Consider the following 25351-nt stretch of genomic DNA (forward strand, 5'->3'; position numbering starts at 1 on the left):
TTCTCTCTCTCTTCCCCTCTCTCTTTTTTTTTCTCTCTTTCCCATTCTCATTAAAAGGTGTCATGTATGCAGGTAAATTAGGGAAATCCCTATTCTTCAAATTCACTGAGCTTTGGAATAACCTCCCTGCCCCTATTCCGAAAGCATCTGAAAACCTGGCTTTTCTCCAAAACATAAAGCTCTCTATTTAAAATGTAAAGCTTGCTATCCTCTTCATAACCTCTAATTTCTTGTCCTTCCCTCATTTATTGAATTTACCTGTAAACTGTGCCGAGCTCTATCTTTATGGAGATGATGTGGTATACAAACTTAAGGTTTAGTTTAGTTTCTCTTCCTCTCTCTCTTTTTTTCTCTCTCTCTCTTTCTCTCTCTTTTCTCTCTCTCTCTCTTCCTCTCTCTCTCCTTTTTTCTCTCTCTCTTCCTCTCTTTTTTTCTCTCTCTATTCCTCTCTCTTTTATTCTCTCTCTCTTCCCCTCTCTTTTTTCTCTCTCTCTCTCTTCCTCTCTCTCTCCTTTTTTCTCTCTCTTCCTCTCTTTTTTTCTCTCTCTATTCCTCTCTCATTAATTCTCTCTCTCTTCCTCTCTCTCTTTTTTTTCTCTCTCACTCTCTTCCTCTCTCTTGCTCTCCTTTTTTTCTCTTCCTCATCCTCTCTCTTTTTTTCCTCTCTCTCTCACTCTTCCTCGCTCTCTCTTTTTTTTTTCTCTCTCTCTCTTTCCCATTCTCATTAAAAGGCGTCATGTTTGCAGGTAAATTAGGGAAATTCCTTTTCTTCAAATTCACTGAGCTTTGGAATAACCTCCTTGCCCCGCTGCGGAACCTGGGCTTATTCCAATTATTCCGAAAGCATCTGAAAACCTGGCTTTTCTCCAAAACGTAAAGCTATCTATTTAAAATGTAAAGCTAGCTATCCTCTTCATAACCTCTAATTTCTTATTATGTCCTTCCCTCATTTATTGAATTACCTGTAAACCGTGCCGAGTTCTATCTTTATGGAGATGATGCGCTATACAAACTTAAGGTTTAGTTTAGTTTAGAGTGATCCTGACGCATGCGCAGACCATCTTCTCCGCACAAGCGAGGTCAAAATAGAGGGGGGCTTTAATGGAACAGAACACGCTTTAGCCAGAGCTATATGCAGCCAGGAACAGAACACGCTTTTAACATGTGGGTTAAAACTACAGGTTCGCACTGCAAGGAAGGGCGGCAGAGAGCAGGAGAGTCGGCAGAGCTTGCCCTTCTTGTGCTTTTTGCACTAGGGAGATGCATTTAAATTGGTTTTATTTATGTTTTGATACTGGGATTTCAGGGCTGCAGGGCTGGGATTTCAGGGCGGCAGAGAGCAGGACAGTCAGCAAGGATGTGTCCTCAGCAGTCGCTTCTTTTTGGTTGGCGAGCCCAATAGGTGTCCCTTCGCTGGTATAGTGAATCGCTGCCTTCCTACTTTGCATACCAATTCCCCTCATTTGCATGTGCAGATCGGATCGGCCAGGTTAGTGAATCGGGTCGGATAAGTCTCGCAAAGCTTAGTGAATCTAGCCCTTTGTAACTAGATGCAGTTAAATAAAAATGAAATAAACAAGAGAAGAAGAAAATAAAAGTCTTTTGTAAAGTTCTTTACTCAGATGTGAATTATGCTTACGAGTGCGTTTGCCGTCCTAGCTGAGCTATCCACCGTGATCTGTGACAAACCTGAGAAAGCAGCAATCCTGCTCAACAACTGTGAGAAAGGCGAAACACCGGCGCTGAAGATCATCATTTTAATGGACCCCTTCGACAAAGAACTGAAAGAAAAGGGAACCGCACTGGGCGTTGAGATCCTATCATTGCAGGAACTCGAGGTATTTCATTCCACAGCAACCTGTTATGTTCACGATTGCTAGATAAGGGAGTTTCCGAGAACTTCGAAGCAATCAGGGACCAGCTTCTGACATGAATCATGTTCTGATAGCTCTACGTTAAGGAAGAAGGTCACAGTGGGGGATGGGGAATTTTTGTGCTGGGTTTGGGGAAGATTTTAATTCTGGGAATTATTACTCTGGAAAATAGTCCTCTACCATTTTGCTGGTATGTATTAGCATGTATGTGGCTTGATTTCATTGTTGCTTCTGCAGGGTATGGGGGTTATAGGGTTTCGGTTTTGAGTCTACATTTAGGGGTCCTTTTATTAAGGTGTACTAACTCAGTGTTTTCAACCTTTTTACACCTATGGACCGGCAGAAATAAAAAAATTATTCTGTGGACCGGCATCGGTCCGTGGACCGGCGGTTGAAGAACACTGGGCTAAGTTGTGGGCCAGACCCCGCCCATCTCTACCCCAGACCCCACCCCCATAATAGTACTAATTGCACCTTGCACGTCCCGTGCCTCATCTGGAAGCCTTCCCTCTGACGTTGCAACGTCAGAGAGAAGGCTTCCGGTTCAGGCGCAGGATGCCCGTAGGAGCCACTGCCCGTGGCTTTGTGCACTGAATCAGTTAGGAAGAGGGAGCTGGCTCGAAGATAACGCCGCATCGATTGCACCGTGAAGGACACTGTTTTGGGCCTGATGCACGTGCTGGCCCTGTGGACCGGCAGGAAATTTCTGTGGACCGGCACTGGTCCGTGGACCGGTGGTTGAAGAACACTGCGCTAACTGATTTAGCGCATGCTAGAGATTAGCGTGTGCTAAATGCTAAGGCGCCCTTAGAATATAATGGATGCCTAATCTTTAGCGCCTGCTAAGTCAATTATCGCGCCTTAATTAAGACAGCGGGGAATTGGGATCATGTTACGTTATTTTATTGCGAATTGCATTGGTTGCCTGTGGGAGCTCGGGTATTGTTTAAGTTGGGCTGTTTTTGTTACAAGGTTTTATAGGGCGCAGCCCCCACTTATCTGGCTAATAGTTTTTCCATAGCTACGCGCAAATGCAGTAGGAAAACTCATGCTCTGTTCAATTTCAAGTTTAATTATTCTTAATGAATCGCCTATTTTAACTCACTAAGCGATGTACAAAGCCTTAATACATACAAATTAAATATTAGTGACAATATAAAGTAAATTTTGTAAATAATAAACATACTTAATTACATACGTATATTAAAATGCTAGTTAGGGTATAGAGACATACTTGAATTGTGAGGATAAATAGGAAAGAAATTACAATAATTGGATAGGAAAGGAAGAGTAATAACAAAGGAAAAAACAAGTAGGAAGGGGAAGTAAATTTATAGAAAAATAAAAAAGCATAATAAAATATTAAGAATCATATGCATCTTTAAAAAAAAATGTTTTTAGTGTTTTTTTAAAAGTGGATAAATCTTTTAATTCCCTAATGTGTTGCGGTAAGAGATTCCAAGACTGAGGGGCAATAACAGAGAACATGTCATTACGCCTAGTTCCAATCACCTTCAACGAGGGGACCGACAGGAGGTTGGAAGAAGAAGAGCGAAGCGAACGAGTCGTGTTATAAGGGATTAACCATCTATTAATGAATTGTGGCTCATTGAAAGTGATGGTTTTAAAAACTAAAAGTAATAGTTTAAACGTAATACGGTGATTTACCGGTAACCAATGAGATCTGATAAGAAGGGGAGTAACATGATCGTATTTTTTTGCGTTGTAGAGTAAATTTCACAGCCGTATTCTGAATTAATTGTAGTCTTTTTTTTTCCTTTTGTGTAATGTTAATGAGAATTTCCCTTCTGTAAAAGGTTGTAAAAGCGAGAAATTCCTAAATCACTCTGTAGCATCTCAGGCAGCTTCTCATGAAAAAGAATTTCGATCGTTGTTGCTCACAGCTGTTTCTTACAGACATTTTAGAAATACCTGACTATCTGACTCATTCAAATAGACAATTATGTTTGTAAACCGCGTAGAACTTTTTGGTAACGCAGTCTATAAGTCTAATGTTATGTTATGTTGGGAGAAGATATTCGTTGTATGGGTGACCGTCCGTAGGGGTGTTATTACTTTAGCTGTTTATGAGCATATGCAGTCTTTGCTCTTTTAAAGTTATACTTCATCTCTGCCTTTATTCTTTCGAGATTGGTCTGTACACGTTTTGAGCCTTGTACAACTATTCCTTGTTTGCATTAACTCGTTACTTCAGTTTGAAGGGCATAAGGGGTGGGGATTAAATTTATTGTGTGGTTGGGATTACACTGCTAATATTATTTTTCTCTCCATTGTTTCACTTGGCTGGATGTGCTGTCTTGTGGTTTTTTGTTTTCCACCAATAAAAGTTATTTAGGATTTATTTATTCAATTTTCTATACCATTCTCCCAGAGGAACTCAGTTTACATAAATTTATTCAGGTACTCAAGCACGTTTCCTTGTCTATTCCGGTGGGCTCACAATCTATCTAATGTACCTGAGGCAATGGGGGGATTAAGTGACTTGCCCAGGGTCAAAGGAGCAGCATGGGTTTGAACCCACAACCTTAGGGTGCTGAGGCTGTAGCTTTAACCACTGCACCACTCTAGAAATCAAAATGCAGCAAAAGTGAGCCAAGTATAGAACAATGAAGCCATTGTGACATCACTGATGAGGTTGGCTCTTATTGGTGGGAGAAGGCATTATGATGTCACAATACCAGCTCTGGTTATCAGAGGCTGAAACTTTTCACACTATTTATTTATTCCATTTTTTATGCTGTTCTCTCAGGGGAGCTCAGAACAGTTTACATTAATTTATTCAGGTACTCAAGCACGTTTCCTTGTCACAAGGAGCAGCAGGGGATTTGAACCCACAACCTCAGAGTGCTGAGGCTGTAGCTTTAACCACTCTGCCACACTCTTAGGGCTCCTTTTACGAAGCCGCGTTAGCGGCTTTATCACACGCGCCTTTTTAGTGTGCGCTAACCCCCCGCGCTAGCTGAAAAACTACCGCCTGCTCAAGAGGAGGCGGTAGCGGCTAACGCGGCCGGCAAATTAGCGCACGCTATTACACGCGTTAAACCGTTAGCGCGGCTTCGTAAAAGGAGCCCTTAAATTTAAGATGTGGATTAATAAAATGTCTGGCACTAGTAAATGAGACCAAAGAGGATGCTGGCCTACATTTGCTGCTATGCTGCTATAGTTCATAGATGGGTTATACGGTAAATGAGATAATTAGCTATATAAAGAGGAGTTAGAAAATTTTGTATGTTTGATTGCCAAATTCAGTTTTTGGACTAGTTTATCAAGTTTACTTCCTTGTTTTATGGTTCTCAACTCAGTCAGGTCTTCAGTTTATCTACAATGCATGACGGAGACGGTGTAGTGTTGCTTTCGGAATCACCTTTGTGGGCCTGAGGCCCAGCTTAAGCTCTAAACTAGAGAATGACACGGGGAAAAAATCTGTCCCCGTCACCGCCCCGTCACCGGCCCACCATCCTCTGCACCGCCCCGTCACCGCCGTTCCCTTCACCGCCCCGTCACCGTCACCGCCATCCCTTTCACCGCCCCGTCACCGCCACTGCCATCCCATTCACCGCCCCGTCACCGTCCCCGCTGCATCCATATAAGCCTTAGTACTGTAATATTTAGCTTATTCCTTTCTTATAAATCAAAGTTCCTGCTGCTGAACTAGAGAAAGAGATGTTCAGCTGACAGGGCTTTGTTTATAAATTTTTATCAACACAACTAATATACTATTTTATCCTAAAGCAAAAAATAAATAAATAAATATAATTTTTTTTTCTACCTTTGTTGTCTGGTTTCTGCTTTCCACATCTTCTCATTGAATTCCTTCCATCCACTGTGTGTCTTCTCTCTGCGTCTTCCATTTGCTGTTACTGTGTCTCTCCCTTAACACCCCCCCCCCAATTGGTCTAGCACCCATCTTCTTCCCTCCGCTCCCGCATAGTCTGGCATCTGTCTTCTTCCCACTCTGTCTTCCACATTTCCCTTGGGGGTCTGTTCCTCTCCACCCTCCTTCAATGTCTGTTCTATTCCTTTCCACCACCACCCTTCCCTCCCTCCTTTACCATCTGTTCCTTTCTACTACCCTTCAGCTCCTCTCGCGTGGCCTATCTACCTTCCTTCCTCTTATTTTCATGGCACGTTACAATGTAATTTGTGCAAGCCACTGGAGCCTGCAAGCTCGGTCCTTGTCCCATCCCCACAAACCATCTCGCTTCTGTGCTCCTATTTTCTCCATTTCTAATATCTCCCCTATGTATCTGTCATTGCCCCCCCCTGTGTCCATATACCATCCCCATGGCATGTCCCCTTTATGTCTCTGTCCCTATGCCCCATGCACATAATTTCCCCTCTTTCTGTTACCTTCCTGTGTCCAGATTTCCCCTATCTTCCTCTTCCATACCAGTGTGTCTCTTCTTTTCAACCCCATCTAGCTTTTTTCCCTCTTTCTTCCCCCCCCCCCTGCTTCTAGCATCTGGCTCACCTGCCAGTCCTTCCCTTTCTTTCCTGCTGTGGGTTTTTCTTTCCGACTTCATCCCCTTGGCCCAGAATCCTTTTCCCTTTCACTCCCTCCTTCCAATTTGAGCCGGGAACACTAGCGATCGCACGGTCCCCGCAGCCACTACCTGCCTGCCCAATCGATCCTAGTGTTTAGCCAGCTCTCTCCCTTCTCCTCACCTTAGTTTATAGGTTTTCTTTTTCGGCGACCTGCACGCTTTCCCAAAGAGCCGCGCACGCGCGGCTGCTCAGTGTTCAATCTTCTGCTCTGCTGCAACTTCCTGTTTCCGGTTGCGTCAGAGCAGAAGATCAAAACTGAGCAGCAGCGGGTGCGCAGCTCTCTGATAGCGTGTGGGTCGCCGAAAAAGAAAATCTACAAACTAAGGTGAGGAGAAGGGAGAGAGCTGGCTAAACACTAGAATCGATTGGGCAGGCGGGTGTGAGCTGCGGGGACCGCGCGATCCTTCATGCCTCACTGCGGGGACAAGACCATTCACCGCCCCGCGGGCGGTGAATGGCCTTGTCCCCGTCGCCTCAGCGACTGCTAGTTTTCTTCCCCGTTTTCGGCGGGTGACCCGCGGCTAAAATGCGGTGGCCGCGGGTAAACCGCCACCGTGTCATTCTCTACTCTAAACTGCTGTGAGTCATGGAGGGAAAACAAAAAAAACTCTGTGGAGTGACGATGTTCCTAAATGGACTTTATTTGAAAGTGTCAAAGTTCCAAAGGTATACTGAAATCATCCACATAAGAGCCTTAAAGGCCCTTTTCATTGCAAATGCAAGCAGTGAGACACTTCTGGCTCACCACACAATTGTTTCCCACGTACTCACCTTTATAGGACCCCCAGGGACCCCTGAAGAAGACTTTTTGTCGAAACGCGGACCGTGTTGGGTCCTGTATCCCTAGCGGACTAGGTCCTTTAAGGCTCTTATGTGGATGATTTACTTTTATGTGGATGGAATTATTTTATGTGGATGATTTCAGTGTACCTTTGGAACTTTGACACTTTCAAATAAAGTCCATTTAGGAACATCGTCCCTCCACAGAGTTTTTTTGGTTTTCTCTGGATTTTCTTTGTGGATATTTTGGGGTCAATTCCTTTTGTGAGTCATGGAGGACATTTTTGAAAGAACATCCTAGCCAGAGTTGGGACATGCAAAAGAAAACCCCACCTCCATCCATCTCACAGCCATTCTAGAACAGAAAAAATGTTTGAACGGGAAAAACACCTGAGAATGCCCAAAATGAACAGCCGTTTCCCAAAATGTCAGAGACGAGGGCATCTGTCTGGCAGCCTTTGGCAAAAATAGCCACACAGATCTTTTTATTTAAACATTTATATTTCACCTGTATTTTATTCATTGATTTTTAGTATTGGATTTCTAATATGTTTATTGAAGTTTCAATAAGTACACAAAGCAAAATAGAACAACAACAAGGAGCATATAACAAGGCCATAGCAGGACAAGCAAAAAAGCACTACGATATATGATATATGACAAAACTAGCATTAGGTCAAAACATGGTACTAAACATTCCATGCATAGGCCAAATAGCAACCTGGAGAGGAAAGAAAAGAAGAGAAGAGATTAGAAATGGAGGGAAGAGCCCCTCCAAAAGCATAGAAAGAAACAGACATCCGTGATAAAATGATATTATAAATTCAGGACAGGGCGAGCATCCCAAATCCAGAATAGAAATAAGGCAACAAATTGCACGATGTAATAGGCTGGAGATATATACATTAGAAATGTCAACAGTTATAGAGAAAAATGCTTTATGGGACCCCAGATTTTGGATATAGTAATCTGACTGTTGGAGAATCCGGCTGCTTTTGATTCATAGGAATGTATTAAGAGTACTGTATTCCACCAAAAGGTAATATTAAGAGAATCCGCAGATTTCCAATTATGTAAAATAATCTGAATTGTAATAGCAATTAATATAGTAAGGAGGGATTTTTGAGACGGGGAAAGAGTATCATCAATGGCTAAGGCTCGAAAAAGGAAAATGTCCAACGAGAAGACCGAACGGATCAGCAAAATCAATTGGATGGTATGCCAGATTTTGGACCAGAAAGTGGAAATAATGGGACAAGCATAAATCATATGGCGAAGATCCCCTATGTCTGATAGACAATGCCAACATAGGTTAGAATCACGTAAACCAGCACAAAATAGTTTATAAGGGGTCCAGAAGGCTTTATACGACAAGAAATATAAGGACTGAGACAAACTAGAAGAAGCAGTAGGACGAATAATTTTATTTAAAAAATGGTCCCAGTCCTTATCTGTACCATTCCACGAGGACTCCGTAGACCAGATATCCGTAGATCTCTTAGATCTAGGGAATTGGTGAGATCTTAGTTCCTTATAAAAATAGGACATGGAGTGACCTAAGAATACACTCAGCTGAGAAAGTAGTAAAAATGTAGATGTGTGAGAGTACTTAAAGATAGAGGGAGAGCATTTCTTCAAGCAATGGGAGAGTTGGAGCCAATGGAAGCATTCAGTTGGAGGAAGGGTGAATTTATCCATAATTTGAGAAAATGATAAGAAGGAGTCAGTGTCTGAAACATGACTAATTGTCCAGATACCTCTATCCATCCATTGGCGCCAATTGAGATGACAATTGTCAATCAAAACATTGGAATTATACCATAGAGGAGAAGAAGTGTGCTATCAATTCTGATGGGATATAGAATCAAAAAGGTTAATGGCATGAAGAGTAGTACGAATGGTATCGGAAGTATTGAATAGTAAGTGGGCAGAAGCATAAGGTAGGCAAGAAAGCGGAATAGGACAGACTATATGGCTTTCTATATTTAACCAAGCAGCGTGTCGATTAACCGAGTTAGAAGCATGTTTCCAGAAAAAGCTGTATCTAAGAAAAGCAGTGATATGATAAAGGAAGAAATCGGGAAAGCTCATCCCTCCATCAGCTTTAGCCGATTTGAGATTATTAAGGGCAATACGCAGGGGTTGTTTACACCAAAGATATTCAGATAGTTTCTGTTCTATAGATTTATAGAAGACTCTCGGCGCCAGCTTGGGAAGCATAGAGAGCTAATAATTCACAATAGGGGTAATTGTCATCTTAATGGCCTCTAAACGCCCCCACCAGGATAAAGAGAGGGGAGACCAGCGTCTCAAAAAAAGAATCCACTTTGGTAGTTAGAGCATCAAGGTTAAGCGACATCATAGTATTTCTATCATGATGAAAAAGGGTCCCAAGATATTCTAGAGAAGAAGAGGTTTTAGAGAAGAAGAGGCCCAGCGGAAGGAGGTGGAACCACAGTCGGAGATGGATGTGTTATCATTCAATGGCATAATTTCTGATTTATCCCATTTAATACGATAACCAGAATAAGATGAAAATTCAGAGACACCTGGAGTAGAGAAGGGATAGAAAAAGCAGGGTCAGAGAGAAATATGAGAAGATTGTCAGCATACGCCAGGGTTTTAACTTGTAATGGACCTATTGGAATACCAATGATGGCCTTATGTTGACGAATAGTTATAAGAAGAGATTCGAGAGCTAAATTAAAGAGAAGGGGGGACAGAGGACAACCCTGACGAGTTCCTCTATGGAGAAAGATAAGCGCAGAAAGGGAATCATTAATACGTAATCTTGAAAAAGGTTTGGTATACAATAAATTGACCCATTGTACAAAGGCAGATCCACATCCGAACCAATGGAGAGTAGAAAGCAAATGGTTCCATTCCACCATATCAAAAGCCTTTTCTGCATCGAGAGAGATAGCTACCATCGGAGAAGAGGAAGATTGTGCAATATCAATTATGGCATTAAAGGTGCAAGCATTATCTCCAATAAAACGGTTCTTCATAAAACCAACTTGATCCGGATGTATGAGAGAGCCTAATATTTTATCTAATCTAGAGGAGAGAATTTTAGCTAAAATTTTGCAGTCTGTGTTGAGGAGAGAAATGGGTCTATAGTTTGCTACCTTAGTATCATCTCTGCCAGGTTTGGGTAACAACAATATGTGCCTCCGTAAATGATCCTTGGTCATTAGGATAAGAAAAAAGATAATCATACAAGGATTTTAAAAGGGTCGCAAGTTCTGTAGAGAATATTTTATAAAATTCAATAGGCCCGGGAGATTTATGAGAGGACAGAGAATGGATTGCCATCATGATTTCGGATTCCGTGATGGGAGCACCAAGTGCATCTGTTTGGGAGGGTGATAGAGAAGGATGTGGAAGATCCCCAAATCGCTCAGGGAGAGAAAGAAAAGAGGAGGATGAGGATGAAGCATAAAGTTTCTCATAAAAGGCAGATATAGATGCATCATCTATGACAGTAGCACCATCATCCCGAACAATGGCCGCTATTCTAGAGCGTTGTTTACGATTAGCTAGATATCGGGCCGGAACCGACCTGATTTATTGGCAAACATATAAGTAACAGATTTGGAGAGTAAAAAGTCCTTTTAAACTTTGCTTTTTACTTTTTTAATTTAATTTATTTTAATTTAATTGTTCAACTATACATAAGCTTAGTGGTCGGAGTGCAGGGATATGAAGCCAACATGTTTCACCTATTATGCTTTTCTCAAGGCAGTAATAATCCCTTCCTGCTTATAGCAACTATTTAAGATCACAGCTATAAGTAGGAAGGGATTATTACTGCCTTGAGAAAAGCATAATAGGTGAAACATGTTGGCTTAATATCCCTGCACTCCGACCACTAAGCTTATGTATAGTTGAACAATTAAATTTAAAAATGGTCCGATGAAGAAATGGCACTTAAAGTAGAGGTCTGCATGGGAACGGGGATCATGGGAATCCCGCGGGACTCTCCCGGAAATCCCCTCTAACCCATGGGACTCCCACAGGGACCCCCCTCTGGCCCATGGGACTCCCACGGGTAACACCCTGTAGCCAATGGGACTCCCACGGGGATGGAAGGCTTTGGAAGCAGGGTTCATCCATATAATATAAAGGACATGTCAGCCTTAGTAAAAGAGGGGATTTATAAGTTAATTACCTGAACAGAAAACAAAAAAAGGTTCCACCAAAGAGATTCCACAAGGAAAACAGCAGCGCAAACACAAAAGAAACTGTGGAATTGATGATCCTCTCAGAAGTAATTGCTGCTTTTTTATGGGGATGGGCGGGGATTGAAGTAATTCCTTGCAGGGATGGAGAGGATCCTGACGGGGATGGAGAGGATCCTGGCGGGGACGGGTGGGGACGGAGAGGATCCTGGTGGGGACGGAGAGGATCCTGACGGGGAAGGGTGCGATTTCTGTCCCCGTGCAACTCTCTAACTTAAAGCCATGGACTATGAAAGTAATGAGTCCCTGGCGGTGTCACTGAGGACTGTTAGTGATTGGTATTGAGAGACATAAAAGACACTGTTTTAATTTATAAACAGTTGTAGATTATAATAGCACATACATACTCTAATAATGATATTACATAACAACAAAATATCATAAAATCATCACTCTTCAACATACTTACAGAAGCAGAGCAGAGGGGGCAACTTAGTGGTTAGTGGCATGGACTTTGATCCAAGGCGCCCATGCTCACATCTGCTACAACCCGGTCATTTTAAACGGTGAGCCCTCCAGAGACTTACTGTCCCCAGTGGCGTAGTAAGATGAGGAGGTATCCAGGGTGGTGGCAACCCCTGCTCCCTCCTCTCCATACCCCCACTCCTTCCACGCCCCCTGCACAGATGGCCCCAATGAGAAGGCCGCGAAGCAGCCTGTGAGTGCTGCTGGCCTGACACTCCTCTGCAGCAAGGTGTTTATTGTCGTGGTTGGCGGGGATCAGTTGGGAAGGAAGGATGAAGGGTCATCAGCGGTTCGGCTGTGCGGCGGGTGCTCAAGGGTTCTGCTGCATGAGGGATGGGAGGGAGGGAAGGATGGAAGCTGGGCAAAAGGTTCTGCTGCACAAGGGATGGGAGGGAGGGAAGGATAGAAGCTGGGCAAAGGATTCTGCTGCACAGGGGGATGGGAGGTAGGGAAGGATGGAAGCTGGGCAAGGGTTCTGCTGCATGAGGGATGGGAGGGAGGGAAGGATGGAAGCTGGGCAAAAGGTTCTGCTGCACGAGGGATGGGAGGGAGGGAAGGATGGAAGCTGGGCAAAAGGTTCTGCTGTACGAGGGATGGGAGGGAGGGAAGGATAGAAGCTGGGCAAAGGGTTCTGCTGCATAGGGGGATGGGAGGTTGGGAAGGATGGAAGCTGGGCAAGGGTTCTGCTGCATGAGGGATGGGAGGGAGGGAAGGATGGAAGCTGGGCAAAAGGTTCTGCTGCACGAGGGATAGAAACATAGAAACATAGAAAGATGACGGCAGAAAAGGGCTACAGCCCACCAAGTCTGCCCACTCTTCTGTCCCACCCCATCGAGTCCGAGTACTAATGACCCAGTTCCTTAGCTCGACCCCCGTAGGGATCCTACGTGGATGTCCCATTTATTTTTAAAGTCGAGTACACTGGTGGCTTCGACCACTTGCACCGGAAGTTTGTTCCAGTGATCTACTACCCTTTCTGTAAAGAAATACTTCCTGGTGTCACCATTAAATTTCCCTCCTCTGAGTTTGAACGGGTGTCTCCTTGTGATCGAGGATCCCTTGGGGCAGAAAATATCGCTTTCCGCCTCGACACGACCTGTGATGTACTTAAACGTCTCAATCATGTCTCCCCTTTCTCTACGCTCCTCAAGAGTGTAGAGCTGCAGTTTGTTCAGTCTTTCCTCGTATGGGAGACTCCTGAGTCCGGAGACCATTCTAGTGGCCATTCGCTGGACCGACTCAGCTCGAAGCACGTCTTTTTGGTAGTGTGGTCTCCAAAATTGCACACAGTATTCCAGGTGAGGTCTCACCATGGTTCTGTAGAGCGGCATTATGACTTCAGGTTGACGGCTGATAAAGCCTCTATTGATACATCCCAACATTTGCCTTGCCTTGGATGAGGCCTGCTCCACTTGTTTGGCAGCCTTCATGTCTGAACTGACGATCACACCCAAGTCCCGTTCTTCTGAAGTCTTAGCTAGTGTTTCTCCATTCAAGGTGTAAGTTTTGCATGGATTTCCGCTGCCGAGATGCATGACCTTACATTTCTTAGCGTTGAAGCCCAGCTGCCATGTCGAGGACCAGTTTTCCAACGTGATCAGATCCTGCGTCATACTATCCTTAAGATTGTTTTCACTTACTATATTACACAGTTTGGCGTCGTCGGCGAACAGTGTTACTTTACCCCGAAGCCCTTGGGTCAAGTCTCTTATGAATATGTTGAAAAGAGATGGTCCCAGGACCGAGCCCTGCGGCACTCCGCTAGTTACCTCCGATGTCTCAGAGAGGGTGCCGTTGACCACCACTCTCTGAAGTCTTCCACTCAGCCAATCATTGACCCATGCAGTTAGCTTCTCGCCAAGACCCATCGACTTCATCTTGTTTAATAGTCTGCGGTGTGGGACACTGTCAAACGCTTTGCTGAAATCCAAGTACACTATGTCCAGAGACACTCCCAGGTCCAGCTTTCCCGTCACCCAATCGAAGAAGCTGATAAGATTGGATTGGCAAGACCTACCCCTAGTGAATCCATGTTGACGGGGATCCCTTAGGTCTCCCTCATCCAAAATCGTGTCTAATTTTCCTTTAAGTAGAGTTTCCATGAGTTTACACACAATTGATGTGAGACTCACTGGTCGGTAGTTCGCAGTCTCTGCTCTGCATCCCTTTTTGTGCAGAGGAACGACGTTAGCTGTTTTCCAGTCCAGGGGGACTCTCCCCGTACTTAGGGAGAGATTGAAGAGCATGGCTAACGGTTTCGCTAGAACATCGCATAGCTCTTTGAGCACTCGTGGGTGTAAATTGTCCGGCCCCATGGCCTTGTTCACCTTGAGTCTTGACAGTTCTCTGTAAACATCAGCAGTTGTGAACTCAAAATTCTGAAATGGATCTTCCATGCATTGTCTTGTTTCCAACTGAGGCCCGTTCCCTGGTGCCTCACAGGTAAAGACAGAGCAGAAGTAATCATTTAGCAGTTTAGCTTTATCTGAATCTTTTTCCACATAACTCCCATCTGGAGTTCTAAGGCGTACTATCCCATTTGTGTTCTTCTTCCTGTCGCTAATGTACCTGAAGAAGGATTTGTCCCCTTTCTTAATATTCCTCGCTAGAGTCTCTTCCATTCGAAGTTTGGCCTCCCTGACTGCTGTTTTGACCACTGCGGACTTTGTCTTGTATTCAATGTTCGCTTCTTTCTCCCCGGTGCGCTTGTATGAGAGAAATGCTCTTTTCTTCTCCTTGACGCGGTATGAGACCTCTTCAGTGAACCATTTGGGTCTCCTGTTTCTTTGTTGTTTATTTACCGATTTAATGTAGCGGACAGTTGCTCCTGAACGGTCGATTTCAAGGTTGACCACATAGCTTCCACATTGTCGGTTACTTCTTGAACCTGTAGTGTCTGATGAACGAAATCTCCCATGCGTTCGAAGTCAGCGCCCCGGAAATTGAGTACCCTTGTTCTTGTTTGAGATCTAGGGAAGCCTTTCCTAAGGTTAAACCATATCATGTTATGGTCACTGGTGGCTAGCGTTTCTCCCACCGAGACCTCTGAGACACTTTCCCCATTCGTAAGTACTAGGTCCAGGATGGCCTGGGCCCTTGTAGGCTCCAGCACCATCTGTTTGAGCTGTACTCCCTTCATAGACGCTAATATCCTCCTGCTGTCACAATTTGTCGCTGAGAGTGTGTTCCAGTTTACGTCAGGCATATTGAAGTCTCCTAATAGAACAACATCCCCCCGCAAGGTGATATTCTCAATATCTTCAATTAATTCTGCGTCTTTTTCCTCCGATTGTCTAGGAGGTCTGTATACCACACCGAGGTATAGGCATTTTTCTCCGCCTCTAGCCAGGTTTACCCAGATGGATTCCCCGGTATACCTAACATCCGTGATCCTGGTTGTCTTGATGTGCTCTTTGACGTAAAGTGCTACCCCACCTCCTAACTTACCCTCTCTGTCTTTGCGAAGCAGGTTGTATCCCGGTATAGTCATATCCCACCCATGAGAGTTTGTGAACCATGTTTCGGACACAGCCACCACGTCTAAGTCTGCATTAACCATTTCTGTTTCCAGTTCTAGAAGTTTGTTCCCTAGGCTGTGTGCGTTAACATACATAGCTCTCCACTCTTGGTGTTTACTGAGGTCCTGATGAGTTAAAGTGTCTCCTAGCGAATCTCTTGTATTAAGGGTACTTACCTCGGACTTGGAAGCGGAGTTTTGGTTCGCCACCTCTGGATTGTTACTTACTGCTCTGGTGTAAAAGTGGGTACCCACCCCCGACTTACCTAGTTTAAAGCCCTTCGAAGTAGGCGGGCTAGTCGGTGTCCGAAGACGTTCTTACCTCTGTTGGTCAGGTGGAGTCCGTCTGGTCCCTGTAGTCCCTGTAGTGCCTCACCGTGATTCAGGAATCCGAAGTTCATTTCCCGGCACCATCGTTGTAGCCACTCGTTCGTCTTCAGGATACGTTCGTCCCTGTCCCTTCCTCTGCCCCTAACAGGAAGAATTGAAGAGAATACTACCTGTGCATCCGTCTGCTTCAGCCTCCTTCCCAGAGCTCCGAAATCTCTAGCTATATCCTCCATGGTGTTCTTCGCAGTGTCATTTGTTCCGACGTGGATGAGCAGCATTGGGAAGTGATCCTGGGGTCTGAGAAGTCGATCAAGACAGGTGGTCACATCTCGTATTCTGGCTCCGGGTAGACAGCAGACCTCCCTCGACTGCATATCCGGTCTGCATATTGGTCCCTCGGTGCCCCTCAACATGGAGTCCCCGATGGCTATCACTCTGCGCTTCTTTTGGGGGCGTTGATCCGTTGTCTCTGGAGATGGGGATGGGGATATGTGTTGATCCTGGTCCTGCTCTACGTCGGTGGTCTCTTTCTGCTCTACGTCGGTAGTCTCTTCCTGCAGAACCAGGAATCTGTTCTTCAGGTTAAGATGTGGAGTCGATGTGACGCTGCCCTGGTGAGAGAAGGAGTAAGAAGATGAAGAGATTGTAAATGGGGGGGGGGGGGGGTCTCCTACGTTTACCTGTGGAGGAGGTCACTAACTGCCAGGAGTCAGTGTCTCCATCCATCTCCTGAACTCCAATAGTTGGTTCCCGTGTCGTCGGCCCTGGAGTCACCATGGGAGATCCGTCACGGGCTCGTTCTGTGATCTGGGATAGTTCCTGCACTATCCCATCGATATAGGCCTCATCCTCCATGATGCCTCTCAGACGTTTCACCTCCTCCCTGAGGCTCCTTAGTTCCTGGGTGATGTCGTCATCCTGCTGGCTGACCTCCTCTGTCTGTGTAGAGGCCGTGATGTACTGCTGTGGGATGGTTTCGGTCTGCACAGAGTCGTCCTTTCTCGGTGCTGTGGTCTCTTCCGTCTGTACGTATGCCGAGGTCAGCTCCCGGATCACCTCAGTGCAGGGGATACCAATCTTGCTTGTTGGTTTCACGCTCCTTGTCCGTCCTGCCATATCAAAAAAAAAAAAAAGGGAGAGAGTGACAAGAGAGAGTAAATTGGAGTGAATGAGAGATAGTAAACTAGAGAGAGTAAACTAGAGAGAGAGTAAATTGGAGTGAATGAGAGAGAGTAAACTAGAGAGAGTGGAAGAGAGAGTAACTAGAGTGAATGAGAGAGTAAACTAGAAAGAGTGGAAGAGAGAAAGTAAATGAGAGAGTATGAGAGATAGTATGAGAGTATGTGTCCTGTTGCCCTGGATTAGGCTCTTCTGAAGGCTCTTTGCAAAGGCGCGGCTGTGCGCCGTTGGCACTCCTCCTTTTACAGAGGAGCCCGGTCGCTAGCTGCTGACGTTGTGGGGTGGGCGGAGCTACTCTCGCCGCGACCCCGTTGAACTCTCCTGCTCCCCGGCGCCTTGCCTCACTGTCCTCCTCTGCCCAGCGCCTCTGTCTCGATCTCCCTCCTTGATCGAGCTCGCCTGCCTCCTACAGTAGCTGCGCCCGTTGGCAAAGGGTTCTGCTGCACAGGGGGATGGGAGGTAGCGAAGGATGGAAGCTGGGCAAGGGTTCTGCTGCACCATGGATGGGGGGGAGGGAAGGATAGAAGCTAGGCAAAGGGTTCTGCTGCACAGGGGGATGGGAGGGAGGAAAGGATGGAAGCTGGGCAAAAAGTTCTGCTGCACAGGGGTATGGGAGAGAAGAAGGGATATAAAGATGCTGCAGAGGGAAGGCACATGGGGATGGGTGAGAGGGGAGGAATGATGTTGCACATGTAGGGGAAAGCAAAAAGGAAGAATTGGGGTGAAGGAGAGGAAGGGAGAGATGATCATGTACATGAAAAAATAAGACCTACCCGAAAATAAGACCTAGTGCTCTTTTTGGGCCCCAAATGAATATAAGACACTGTCTTATTTTCGGGGAAACACGGTAGGAGAGGTCAGATGATGGGGAGGATTATTGTATTTTTCAGGTTTATCTAATATAATAAAACGGTAAGCCGCGCATGCGCACTCCCACTGCATGCGTCCGTTTTCCGTGAGATGTAGGGCACCTCAGGTAGGAGTGCGCATGCGCGCGAATCTCTCTGGCTGGTCGTCGGCATCTTCTTCGCTCCTCTCCCCGGCACACCCGAACCCTCATTCAGCCTCCCATCCGACCCTCCCTTCGGCTCCCTTAGTCTCTTGCCACCGCTTCTCTTCTCTTCCCGCCCCGACAAACTTCCTTACTCCAGCAGGGGCCGCAGCACTCTAAACACGCTGCTTCACGGCCTGCTACTGCCCTGATTTGCTCTGCCCAACACAGCAGAGCAAATCAGGCCAGTAGAAGACCGTGAAGCAGCGTGTTTAGAGTGCTGTGGCCCCTGCTGGAGTAAGGACGTTTGTCTGGACCGCGGGAACATAAGAACATAAGAACATAAGAAGTTGCCTCCGCTGAGGCAGACCATAGGTCCATCCTGCCCAGCGGTCCGCTCCCACGGCGGCCCATCAGGCCCATTGCCTGAGCAATGGTCTATACCTATCTATACCCCTCAATCCCTTTTTCTTCTAGGAATCTATCCAAACCTTCTTTGAAACCATTTAATGTTTTCTTGTCTACAACAGCCTCTGGAAGCGCGTTCCATGTATCCACCACCCTCTGAGTGAAAAAGAACTTCCTAGCGTTTGTTCTAAACCTGTCCCCTTTCAATTTCTCCGAGTGCCCCCTTGTACTTGTGGCGCCCCTTAATTTGAAAAATCTGCCCCTGTCTACTTTTTCTATGCCCTTCAGGATCTTGAAGGTTTCTATCATGTCTCCTCTAAGTCTTCGGTTCTCCAGGGAGAAAAGTCCCAACTGCTTCAATCTTTCGGTATATGGGAGATTTTCCATTCCCTTTATCAGTCTAGTTGCTCTTCTTTGTACTCCCTCAAGTACCGCCATGTCTTTCTTGAGGTACGGCGACCAGTACTGGACACAGTACTCCAGATGCGGCCGTACCATTGCACGATACAGCGGCATGATGACTTCCTTCGTCCTGGTCGTAATACCCTTCTTAATGATACCCAGCATTCTGTTTGCTTTCCTAGAGGCTGTGGCGCATTGCGCCGATGCCTTCAGTGTTGCGTCTACCATCACTCCCAGGTCTCTCTCCAGGTTACTGACCCCTAGTGGTGTTCCCCCCATTTTGTATGTGAACATCGGGTTCTTTTTCCCCACGTGCATGACCTTGCATTTCCCCACGTTGAAGCTCATCTGCCATTTTTCGGCCCACTTTTCCAGCTGTGTTAGAAGGGGGCGCCAAGGGACTAAGGGAGCAGAGGGTTGAAATATATTTATTTCAGGTACCATTTGACGACAGGTAGTTCTGTAGAAAATGAACTGCCACTTACTGGGACAAGCCACTGATTTTCTTTAAATGGTAAGAACAGGACTCGATATGGGGGCAGCTTTGGGGAAGGGGTGTGCTGCGAGGCAGACAGCTTAGCTTGGGGGGGAAGAAAGAAGGGAGGCCATGGAGACACTGTCAGGGACGAACTAGAGAGGGAGAGGGAAAGGGGGCTGCTTTGGGGGAGGGGTGTGCTGGGAGGCAGACAGCTTTGCTTGGGGGAGGGAAGACAGAAGGGGGCCACGGAGACACAGTCAGGGAGGAACTGGAGGGGGAGAGGGAGAAGGGGAGAGCGAAAGGGGGCTGCTTTGGGGGAGGGATGTTCTGGGAGAGAGACTGCTTTGCTTGGGGGGGAAGACAGAAGAGGGGCCATTGAGAGACAGTCAGGAAGGAACTAGAGGGGGAGAGGGAAAGGGGGCTGCTTTGGGGGAGGGGTGTGCTGGGAGGCAGACAGTTTTGCTTGGGGGGAGACAGAAGGGGGGCCACGGAGAGACAGTCAGGGAGGAACTGGAGGGGGAGAGGTAAAGGGGGGCTGTTTTGGGGGAGGGGTGTACTGGGAGGCAGACAGCTTTGCTTGGTGGGGGAAGACAGAAGGGGGGACACGGAGAGTCAGTCAGGGAGGAACTGGAGGGGGAGCGGGAAAGGGGGTTGCTTTGGGGGAGGGGTGTGCTGGAAGGCACACAGCTTTGCTTGGGGGAGGGGAGACAGAAGGGGGCCACAGAGAGACAGTCAGGGAGGAACTGGAAGGGGAGAGGGAAAGGGGGCTGCTTTCTAGCACCCGTTAATGTAACGGGCTTTAACACTAGTTGTTAATATTCCGTTAGTAGATCACAGCTTATATCAAGTCTTGTTTTAATTGTTGTTTATTGTCTATTTGGTTGTTTATTGTTTTAAATTATTTGCAACTTGCATATAGTTGAAGAATATAGCAAGTAAGCCATGTTTCAAATAAGTCAATAAATGTGCTATTCTATAGTGCACAGTGGTGTTCTGTGTTTGGAAAGGGATATTGGTCATCTCAACCTGCTTTTGTCTCTCTAATGCAGGATCTGGGTAAAGAACACTTCAAAAAACCAATCGTAAGTTGCAATACGTTAAGAAATAAACTGTACTTCATTCAGTATCGTATCGTTATAATTCCACTAATAGCCTTCTTGCTCTGGTTTCAGCCACCTAAACCGGAAGATCTCAGCATCGTCTGCTTCACCAGCGGAACAACAGGTAAGGATCAGCACCTTGAAATTTGTGGGTGCAGATGAAGCTTCTTTCTTGTCCTGGGGTCAGAGTCCTCAAATTCCAAAACCTTCAAAAAAAAAAATAAAATAAACCAAGCGGGCGCAGGATTCCAAACTTTGCGGAGCAAAACCACTATTCAAAACTTTACTGTATATGGACAAAATTGGGAAGATCCTGGAAGGAGCGGAGACGGAAGAGACCGCAGTGATGATCCACATCGGGACTAATGATGTCAGCAGGAGAGACTACAGAAGGAGCACGCTGATAGAACAGTTCAAGATCCTGGGAATGAAGCTGAATGAAACTATACGATGGGAGGGATGTTATTGAATGAGAGTACCCAAGAGAGGGACTTGGGGATAATGGTGGACAGGTCAATGAAGCCGACTGCACAGTGCGCAGCGGCCGCTAAGAGAGCGAATAGAATGCTAGGTATAATCAAGAAGGGTATTACAGCCAGGACGAAAGAAGTTATCCTGCCGCTGTATCGGGCGATGGTGCGCCCACACCTGGAATACTGTGTCCAGTTTTGGTCGCCATACCTTAAGAAGGATATGGCGTTACTCGAGAGAGTTCAGAGAAGAGCGACACTTCTGATAAAAGGGATGGAAAACCTTTCATACGCTGAGAGATTGGAGAAACTGGGTCTCTTTTCCCTGGAGAAGAGGAGACTTAGAGGGGATATGATAGAGACTTATAAGATCATGAGGGGCATAGAGAGAGTAGAGAGGGACAGATTCTTCAAACTTTCAAAAAATAAAAGAACAAGAGGGCATTCGGAAAAGTTGAAAGGGGACAGATTCAAAATGAATGCTAGGAAGATCTTCTTTACCCAACGTGTGGTGGACACCTGGAATTCGCTTCCGGAGGACGTTGTAGGGCAGAGTACAGTACTGGGATTTAAGAGAGGATTGGACATTTTCCTGCTGGAAAAGGGAATATAAGGGTATAAATAGAGGATTACTGCTCAGGTCCTGGACCTGTTGGGCCGCCGCGTGAGCGGACTGCTGGGCAAGATGGACCTCAGGTCTGACCCAGCAGAGGCATTGCTTATGTTCTTATGTAACAGCTTTCAGTAATTCTATCCCTGAAGGACATAGGAAGTAAGGCCCAAATTCTGTAACCGGTGCATAATATTAAGCCCCTATTTCAGAGGCGCCTATCAAGAAAGCGCGATTCTGTAACAAGGCGCCTCTAAAAATTTAGGCGGCCTTCAAAAAAATAATAGGCACTATGCACGTTAGGCGTGGGCGTGGCACCGTGTTAGGCGACTTGCTGCAGGATCGCTGCTCATAAGCCCGCTTAAGCGCTCGCATGGCAGCCTAACTTATAGTGGTGCCTAGAGCGGGCTTAATTATTGGGCGCCTGCAAAATAGGCGCCGCTCAGCGTGATTCGCTAAACAGCGCCCAATTTTACTTGAATCGCGCTGAACAGCGCCTATTTCGGCGCCCAAACTTTTTGCCGCTTCTTTTAGAATTTGCCCCTTCGTGTCAAACCCAGCGACATTAATGCAAAAAGAAAGATTACATGCACGCTTCCGCTCTTGGCTTGAAGCCCCCAGTGGCGTAGCAAGGTGTGATGAGTCTGGGGCGGTAGTGCCCCTTCCCCACTCTCTTCTCTGCCCCCCCCCCACTGCCGCATGCCGCTTCCCTTCTCCCGTACCTCTGTAACGTTCCTGACACAAGCAGCAACCACTAACCTGCTGTCTGGCTTGAGTGGGTTCAGGAAGTGACGTCAGAAGATGAGCATTCCGGAAGTGACGTCAGAAGATGAGCATTCCGGAAGTGACGTTAGAAGATGAGCATTCCGGAAGTGACGTCAGAAGATGAGCATTCCGGAAGTGACGTTAGAAGATGAGCATTCCGGAAGTGACGTTAGAAGATGAGCATTCCGGAAGTGACGTCAGAAGATGAGCATTCCGGAAGTGACATTAGAAGATGAGCATTCCGGAAGTGACGTCAGAAGATGAGCCAACGCAGGCATGACAGCAGGTTGGGGGTTGCTGCTTGTGGTAGGAATGTTACAGAGGTACAGGTGAAGGGAAGCGGGGTGCACAAAAGGCAGTAGGGGGGTGGGGAAGGAGCGCGGGTGGGCAGGGAGGAGGATGGGTGCCACACCCCTACCAAGGCAGTGCCTGGGGCAGACCTCCCCCCCACTTACTACGCCACTGGAAGCACCTATGGATATGCACCAGCGTTTTGTGCAGATAATTCATAACTTTTTCTGTTGTGGCTTGAGTTGAATTCCATTCAGCTTTTTCTGTGTCCCTGGAAGGCTTACAAATTCAGTTTTGTACTTGAGGCAATGGAGAGTTTGGGGCTTTTTCCAAGCTAGTGGGATTTGAATCCTGGCTTCTCTGACTCTTAGCTCACTTCTCTAACCATTAATCTATTTAATTTTTTCATTTCATTTTCTATACCGTTCTTCCAGAGGAGCTCAGAACACTTTCTGAGTTTATTCAGGTACTCAAGCATGTTTCCCTGTCTGTCCTGGTGGGCTCACAATCTATCTAATGCACCTGGGGCAATGAGGGGATTAAGTGACTTGCCCAGGGTCACAAGGAGCAGTGTGGGTTTGAACCCACAACCTCAGGGTGCTGAGGCTGAAGCTTTAACCACTGCACCACTCTAGAAATCAAAATGCAGCAAAAGTGAGCCAAGTATAGAACAATGAAGCCATTGTGACATCACTGATGAGGTTGGCTCTCATTGGTGGAATGAGGCATTATGATGTCACAATACCAGCTCTGGTTATCACAGGCTGAAACTTTTGACACTATTATTTATTCAATTTTCTGTGCCGTTCTCCAAGGGGAGCTCAGAACGGTTTACATGAATTTATTCAGGTACTCAGGCATTTTTCCCTGTCTGTCCCGGTGGGCTCACAATCTATCTAATGTACCTGGGGCAATGGGGGGATTGAGTGACTTGCCCAGGGTCACAAGGAGCAGCATGGGTTTGAACCCCACAACCTCAAGGTGTTGAGGCTGTAGCTTTAATCGCTTATTGAATATACGTACCTTCCTTCCTCAGGGCAGGATTAATTCGTCGAGGTCCCCTAGGCACACAAGTCCACTGGGCCCCCCTGCCCCGCCCCACCCCACCATGCGCCCAGGCGGAAACAGGAAGCTGCGTCAGAGGGAAGCTTTGGGCAAGCAGCACCGCTTGCAAAATTACAGTTCCCGTTGCCTTTCTTACCCGCGTTGCTTGCTTGTTTTACTTTCCGTCGATTGGGGGGGGGAGCCTGCATTACTGCCTGCTTTGCCGATAGGAGGGGGGGGGGCGAGCCCGCGTTGCCGATCGATGCTGGAGGGGCCCATCACCGTTTGGAAAAAACAATGTTGATGCCCTCCTTCATCGGGCCCCCCTGACCATTTCGGGCCCTAGGCACGTGCCTATTGGGCCTATTTGTTAATCCTGCCCTGTCCCTCCTCAACCAAAAGGATGCACATGATCACATAGGAGAGTCTTAAACTAGTCAAATCAGATAAGAGGTCCCACCCGAATAAACGGAAAAGAATGAAAACATGTTTGTGCCTCTGTGTTTCTATTCAATAAAATACTTATTCAGCAAACTAAGGTTCCCTTTATTAAGTTGTGTTCCGTACTAACACATGTGAAATGCGGCGAAAATAACCTAATGTAATTCATTTTCTTTTTGAGGGGATGTTTCAGGAGTGGGGAGGGAGCGTACTTCTCTAACCAGTTAGGAGGAATCCTGTGAAGGATGCCTAAAAAGATAGGCCCTCTCTCTTCTCAGTCACACGTAGGTGCCTATTACGTAGGTGCTGAAAATTTAGGCCAAGGTTTTAAAGGCCTCCATGACAGGCCTCCGACTTTGGAGTTAGGCGCTTCTAGGTGGCATGTGAGAGGCACCCATCATGTGTAGAATCATCATGCCCAATGGTGTAGTGAGGGTGAGAGGCTCCCCTCCCCCGCCCTCATTGCCATTCCTCCCCTCCACGCGAACCCCCCTTCCCTCCCCTTGTACCTCTAGTTGAAGTTATTGCTTGCTGCGGTCAACAACGTGCTCCTCGCGACCCCATCGGGTCTCTGACCTCGTTTCCTATGCGCGGCATCCAGAAGTGACGTCGGCGGGAGAGCCGTTGTGGTCGCGAAGAGCACGCCGTTGACCACTATGGACAGCAACTTCAACTAGTGGTACGGGGGAAGGGAGGAGGGGGTGCACGTGGAGAGGAGGAATGGGAAGAGGCGTGAGTGGGGAGGAGGACGCGGGGTGCCTGCACCCCCACCAACATGGCGCCTGGGGTGGACCACCCCCCTCGCTCCCCCTTCCTACGCCACTGATCACCCCTTATATGACAGGTGCCTATCTCCCAATTAATTTTTTTGCTGTCAGCTATGAGCTTGATAAAGCTCCTAATTGAAGCCTCTTATCGAATTTCCCGCTAAGTGCACGATTAACGTGGGAGCCCGTAAAGCTTCTTATTGAAGCGACACTAACATTAGCGCACTGCTATATATTGAAAAATTTGCAATAAGCCCTTTTCATGGCTGCGCTAAAAATGGGCTTCATGAGCAGGAATGACCCATCTAAGGGAACGCTAATCCCTTTTCTTAGCGCAGCTTACTGAAAGGACTCCTAAGTTTCCCGAAAAAGAAGCGTGGGATGAACACAGAGGATTTAGAGCACAGAGGATTTAGAATCAGAAAATAATATTAAATATTGAACTAAGGCCAGTACTGGGCAGACTTGCACGGTCTGTGTCTGTGTATGGCCGTTTGGTGGGGGATGGGCTGGGGAGGGCTTCAATGGCTGGGAGGGTGTAGATGGGCTGGAGTAAGTCTTAACAGAGATTTCGGCAGTTGGAACCCAAACACAGTACAGGGTAAAGCTTTGGATTTTTGCCCAGAAATAGC

At 46.6% G+C, this 25351-nt stretch overlaps 1 protein-coding gene across 2 annotated transcripts in view; it reads left to right on the forward strand.

Annotated features, from left to right (window-relative positions):
- ACSL5 (acyl-CoA synthetase long chain family member 5) overlaps window positions 1–25351 on the forward strand; it is a 114340-nt gene that overhangs the window by 32996 nt on the left and 55993 nt on the right. For both annotated transcript variants that reach the window (XM_033942336.1, XM_033942335.1), the window contains exons 7-9: window positions 1660–1838; window positions 20281–20313; window positions 20404–20455. In XM_033942336.1, the coding sequence (XP_033798227.1) occupies window positions 1660–1838; window positions 20281–20313; window positions 20404–20455 (264 nt within the window). The remainder of the gene's footprint in view (window positions 1–1659; window positions 1839–20280; window positions 20314–20403; window positions 20456–25351) is intronic.

This window comes from Geotrypetes seraphini, chromosome 4 (genome assembly GCF_902459505.1).
Source record: "Geotrypetes seraphini chromosome 4, aGeoSer1.1, whole genome shotgun sequence".
NCBI classification, from domain to species: Eukaryota; Metazoa; Chordata; class Amphibia; order Gymnophiona; family Dermophiidae; genus Geotrypetes; species Geotrypetes seraphini.